The sequence below is a fragment of the Lampris incognitus genome, chromosome 7 (genome assembly GCF_029633865.1).
Source record: "Lampris incognitus isolate fLamInc1 chromosome 7, fLamInc1.hap2, whole genome shotgun sequence".
Classification (NCBI taxonomy): Eukaryota; Metazoa; Chordata; class Actinopteri; order Lampriformes; family Lampridae; genus Lampris; species Lampris incognitus.
Genome location: NC_079217.1, coordinates 22,863,543 through 22,869,728, shown reverse-complemented (window position 1 = coordinate 22,869,728; position 6,186 = coordinate 22,863,543). Strand labels below are relative to the sequence as shown.

At 40.6% G+C, this 6,186-nt stretch overlaps 1 protein-coding gene across 1 annotated transcript; it reads right to left on the bottom strand.

Moving 5' to 3' along the window:
- Positions 1 to 798: 798 nt before the first annotated feature.
- On the bottom strand, positions 799 to 6,046 carry itm2ca (integral membrane protein 2Ca). The gene is made up of 6 exons (XM_056283387.1): positions 5,818 to 6,046; positions 3,143 to 3,286; positions 2,715 to 2,903; positions 2,459 to 2,569; positions 2,033 to 2,183; positions 799 to 1,813 (listed from the first exon to the last, which is right to left on the bottom strand). Exons 1-6 carry the CDS (start codon positions 5,908 to 5,910, stop codon positions 1,722 to 1,724), a joined length of 780 nt encoding a protein of 259 aa, XP_056139362.1. The 5' UTR covers positions 5,911 to 6,046; the 3' UTR covers positions 799 to 1,721.
- Between the last annotated feature and the right edge of the window lie 140 nt (positions 6,047 to 6,186).

The window sequence follows — 6,186 nt, the reverse complement described above, 5'->3', positions numbered from 1 at the left end:
CCAGCATGGCAGAGTTGGAAAGATTTTGCAAAGAACTGTGTGCAGAAACGACTGCGTGCAGACATGTGGGTAGACTCGTAATTGTTGCACAAGGTAGATAGCAATGAGTCAATGCTTTTTCTTTTGTGCTTATCAAATTTTTTTTAATTTTGGCATTTTTGTTGGTCAAAACGTACCAAGATTTGATATTCTTAAAACAAAACATGAAAAACTCCAAGGGTTTAATTATTTTCTTTAGCCAGTGTAGGATGTGACTATTATTTATGAGCATAGCAGTTCTTGAGCTAGCTATAATAAAGTCCTAAGCCTTACCAGATGGCAGGGCATCTTTATATAAGCCTATGGCAGACTGTAAGGATCTCAATTACCACATACCCAGATTTGAAACAGTTCAAGAGTTTAGCATGAAGCAACGTGATATGAATTTACATATTACACCACTATACAACCGCGGTGACATTTTATATTAATCTGATCATGAACACCATCTCCATTTTGTGTATCGAGGCCACTGGTGGAACATATCACACCCATGCACCTATTGCTAACGTAAGACATAAAAGTTCACGTTAAATCCTGTAGATATGCAGCATGCCGATATGAATTTACGTGCTCACCCACTTCCTCTGCAGAGACTGTGTGTGTGTGACCTGACAGCAAGTGAAAAATATAATACAGGGATCTTTTGATGAGCCAAGTCACAAAAATAAAATAAAATAAAACAAAATTAAACCAACCCAAATCCCAGCCCATTTATGAAGGAAGGAAAAATAAAACACTATATTTCAATGTTCATGGTTATTTTGACTACTTTAATCACAGACAGACTTCATCAGCAGACAAAATATACAGATCAAAGTTAGCTTTCTTTAACTAACATGTAATATGTTCCCTCACAGTAGTAATGACTTTAGCCCAGTCTCCTGACTCTGGACTAAGGCTTTAAACATGGTTTTACAAAACATTCTAACAGTGCTGTTGCTCTTAAAGAGATAAATACATGCAAGGATTAACAGACAATATCTCAAAGTGATTCAGTGAGTCACTAATGTGTTGATAAAGTGCAAAAGAACATGCTACCCCTGAAAGAAGAAAAAAAGGTCATTTTATTCAGTGATATGATAAAATGAATGCCCAATAATGTCTATTTACTGGCACATTATATTGTGTACTTTAATACGAGATGAAAAAGTAAAGCAAAAATGATGGACAGCAAAACAAAAGGCAGGAGGTTAAGATGAAGGCAAGCAAGGGTGGGTGTACAAGATTTCGGTGGTGACAAACAGAGTCAAAAAAAAAAAGAGAGACCAAACAAACCTATGCTGTTAATATCACTTGAACAAAAGGGACACAGCATTCTCTGGGGAAAATAAAAAAAAAACAACAACAACAACAGAAAAGTATTGCCACCTTGACAACACATGGATACAGTTGTCTCCCCTGATGACAGCCGCCATTATATAAATCCCCAAAGAACAGAGGTCTTAAAAATATTATTATTTGCTACTGGCTGGCAGATTTTGCTACATGGAAAATTATTAATCCTTCAAGAAAACATTATTGCAACACACTTAAGGGGAGAAAATATTATCTATGAAAAATATGGCAAAAGCTTTAAAATGGACTTCAAATGAAATCCATTGGTAGAGTGTGACTCAGACTTGACTTGGAATAAATATGCGGGAGGCAGGGTTGGATGGTGGGGAGATTAGCCGTCACATTTACGCTTCATCGCAAATGACCGTCTCTACCACGAAAGTATTCTCAAAGTGACGGATGTTGTGGCAGTTGTTGGTCTCACGCTTGTTGATGCCTGTGAGGGAAACAGAAAGCCAGGAGATTATTTGAACTTCCGAACTGATCAGTGTAGACTGTCTGCATGAATGTCATCTATCCCAAGCTTAAAATGACCGACAGTATTGCCATATATCAGGTGACTGCTAGCTACCAATTTTCTGCGCCTAAACCTATTACGGTTTTCAATCTCCTTCCCACCAAAATCCCTTATTTTCGGCTCTTATCCCCAACTCACGTCTGTCGGTGGTGCGACGCTTCAGGCTGTATGTGTCCTTGCCATTGCACAGGCGGTAGATGAAGGGTCCCAGCTGGCGCATGTTGCGCACCTTTCCAGTCACCACCATCTCCTCGTGGATGATGTAGGTCTGAGGCAAGTATGTTCCCTTCTATAAGGGACACATTCAAAACAGCACATTAAGAGCAAGGTTAACAGGACATTTATTTTAATTCGAAACAACATGATGGTAGCAGTGATACAAGTTCCAAATGTAAAGTCAAAATAGATTTTTGTAAAATAGAATTTAGAATAACCAATGAAGCAGAATTCGAGCTTAATTTAAATTAATCTGCTGGAGATTCACTTGCATGAAGAGAAAAACCACCTCGTCGATACAGAAACACCAGCTCAAAGATCCATTGGGAGCACTGGGGAGACCATTACCTTGACACTGATAAGCAGCTCCCAAAGGTTGCGTGGAGGCATGACGATGGTGGTGTTGAGCTCAATGACATAGCACTTGTCCAGAGCAATGTCATGATAGGCGGTCAGTCCCTGGAATAAAAAGCATCTCAATTCGACATTCTTTCAAACCAGCATGATCTATCAGCTCCTGCTGTTGTCTTTATGGTAAAGTGATTTTCTAGAATGACATGTCAAAATACAATTGTCTGTCTAGTATGTGTGTGTTCATTGTCACCCTGTGGAAGTCATGGATGATGTCCGCAGGATCACTGCCTCCAAAGTGAGGCACAGGAATGGTGATCTGCTCGTAGTTGTCGTCCAGGTAGATACCAACATTTTCCTCCAGTTCTTGGCGCCCACCCAATGGGGTATACACCGAGTCTTCATACAGGACCCTGCAGTGGAACAGGTTCTCCTCTGGCATCTGAAGGCACACACATGGAAATCACAATTATTATTCACAAATTACAATGGTCAACATTAACAAGTGGAGCAAGTGAAAATAACTAATTATCAAGCATAAAGAAAACAGAGATCTAATAGCCATAATAACAAAAGGCAATACATGTAATTCAGAGGTAATACTACATTAAAATTAGTTAACATATTGGGAATTTTTGGAAAAAGAATCTCTGTGCAGGACAATTCTGCTGTATGTCTTACATGAGGTATGAAGTAGTAGCGGTAGACATAAATGGAGGCCAGAACCAGACCAGACATGAAGACCACTAGGCCAAAGGTCAGGCAGCAAAGGCCATTAAGGGGAGATTTCCTGGGCCACAATGGCAGGACAAGGTCCTCCTCATCCTGGAACAACCACAAAAAAAGCACACATGTTAATATGTCAAGAAACATTTTTACAAACTACTACTACTGTATTTTTGTTGCCAAGTGATTGCAGCAGGTAGAACTATCTCACAATAGCAACTGTCTCTGTAAAGAGAGAACAAACGCTGCTATTCTTAAGTATTACTTTGAAAAAAAGAGATGTGGGTTCAGGCTGACACCATGACTGTGCATGGGGACATCACTCTTAAATGAAACCCAAATTAAAAAGGGTGATTGTTCTGTTGGAAAATGCCAGATTATTTTTCAAGAAAAACAACTTGGAGCTTAACCAAGAGCCCCACCCCCTCGCTCCATGATGATGATTTTTGCATTTATAGGCCTTATAGTTGGAAAGGTTCTGATCTACACCTGCAATTTTTCATGCTTTCATAATACATGTATTAGATTTACAAATCTTTATCTGTACTATATCTACAGATATGAATCTATGCAGGGAAAATAGTACCAGGAGAGTTGACAAAGAGACAACTGTAGATGTTAACACAGCCCTCTGTGAACCATTTGTGTTTTTACCACCCCGTAAGGTGAGATCGAGGTTCAGTGCACTCTGAGTGTGAAACATGAGGTCCGTCTTCTAACATACAGCACTACATTTGGATTTCTATAGAGCTGAAACTTTTGTGTCAGACAGCCACTCCAGCTGAATAACTACATGAAACAATGCAATTCAATTCATGATGCAATATTAAGATTCCCATCTTGACTCTAAATCTTAGGACCGTGGTTCCCAACCTTTTTTTAGTACTGTACCCCCAAAGCATTTCAAGACAACCTAAAGTACCCCCTACTACACCATCAATTGTGGTGATCACCAGGATATATCATTAATGTAGATAATTTATATATACATATACAGTATTTTTAGTCTATACGTCATTAATTTAATTATACCTTTTTATAAAAAAATAAGACTCAACCTCCCCAATTAATGTGACACTTTAATCATAACTAATCATATTACTTATAATAGTCATTGTTTATAGACTTTAAAAAAAGTAAGGCTCAAACTCACCAATTAATGTGACACTCAATGGGACACTTGAGCCCGTTTCTCACTCATCAGTTTTGTGCGTCTGGGGGAGATTGTTGCGACGCGACACAGCATATGATGCCTTGAAACCGATGTCGCTTTCTTTCGTTTTTCTTGGCTTCTCTTAAATTCAGCCAGCTTTTGATGGGAAAACTCGGCGGGTTTACCCACACAGGAGAGATGCTTAGTACTGAGGTGGCGGTGTAAATGGGGCGGTTTAATGTTATTATTCGAAAGCACGTCGTCACAGAGGAAACACATTGGCTGCGGCGGCTCTGTAGTTGTGGCAGTAAATCCAGAGTGCACATATTGTTTACCAAACTGATGACGCTTTACCTTCTCCGTTTCCTTTTTCCTCTGAACAGGTTCTCCCGATTCAGCAGTATCAGCTGTGCTGTTGTTGCTGGATGAACCAGTTCGACTCAGCCATTTATCCATAACGGTAACTGAAACTTTGAAAGAGGCTTGATGTTTTGCTTGCTAGCAAGGCAAACAGCGCGCCAGTACGTGCTCGTGAGCGGAGTGACGACTGACAAAGTCCGGCGGGAAACTGTCGCGCATTACGAAAAAGGATAGCCAATAATAATATAGTCGGCAAACTATTACTTAATTCTAATTGTCCCAATTTTGGTTACATCATTACAGATTATACATTATATAGTTACAGTTTTCCTGCAATTTTTTTAAATTCTCTCATTTTTAAAACCCTTTCACGTACCCCCTGGGGACCACCCACGTACCGCTAGCGGTACGCGTACCCCCGGTTGGGAAACACAGTCTTAGGATCTGTCATTTGTTAGCCTGTTAAGAGAGCAATGCATCTTCGATGTGAGGGCATTATCCCTGATCCCATAAGTAAGCATGGCTGCCGGTAAAAAGTTAAGGGTTGCATTGAACAGTGACCTCAGACTGCGAGAGACGCTCATCGATGCGCTGCAAGCACCAGCAACCTATCTGCCATTTTGTCATCGTAAGCCTCTCTACATTACTTGCACTCTACGTTTCTTTGGCTAGAGGAATTGTTAAAATCCACATATCCACCAGTGGTCATACTGCATAGAGGAAAATGCAGCACTGGTCCAATCTATCCCCCCTTATAGTACTGTTTAAAGCCGTAATTTTTTATTTTTAATTTTGTTTCAAGTAAAAGAATCAGCTCGTGTATAAATTCTGAATTTAGGACGCTGACACAGGAAAGCCCATCGTTTTGTTTCCTTCCAAATGGCGATGGATACTGTCGAGAAAAAAAAGGGGAAGAAAAGAAAAAAAGCCCTGTTGTGTTCACTGCTGTGCAGGTGCAGTCTCCCCTTACAAGCAGGCAGAGAAAGACACAGAGAGAAAGGCGCGGTGGAGCAGCATCATATGCAAGAAACACTGGACGACAACAGCGAAATGCCATCAAACAAAAGGATGTTTCCGACACAAAAAAAGAAAAAAGAAAAGGACGCTTGTTACTTACCGCCGGATGCGGAATGAGAATTTCGGTCTTGTCGCCATCGTTCTCCTTTTCCACTTTCTGTCCCGCGACGGACTGAAAAGTAATTTTCACCATTGCCTCTAATCAAAGGCTGTCAGCTCGCTATTGCCCCTTTATTTATTTATCCTTTTTAATGATACCCGTCTATATGAATCCTCACCTCTAAAGAAAGGGGGGGGGGGGTTCTCCGACGATAAGGACGGGCTGCTGCTGCTCCAACGTTTTTTTTGTTTTGTTTTACCAACCGGAAGTTGGCAGTTTTTTGTAGCCCCCCCCCCCATCACACTTAAAGGGCCAGGCGGCGGTGCGTAGTCCTGTTGGTTGTGACAGGTGATGTGCAACACCTGCGAG

Excerpts from the sequence above, each read along its gene's own strand:
- itm2ca (XM_056283387.1), bottom strand. The coding sequence starts at position 5,910 with ATGGTGAAAATTACTTTTCAGTCCGTCGCGGGACAGAAAGTGGAAAAG. Across the intron at positions 2,570-2,714 it reads TCATCCATGACTTCCACAGG|GGACTGACCGCCTATCATGA; the intron begins GTGACAATGAAC and ends TTTTTATTCCAG. Across the intron at positions 1,814-2,032 it reads GCGTCGCACCACCGACAGAC|GCATCAACAAGCGTGAGACC; the intron begins GTGAGTTGGGGA and ends TTTCCCTCACAG.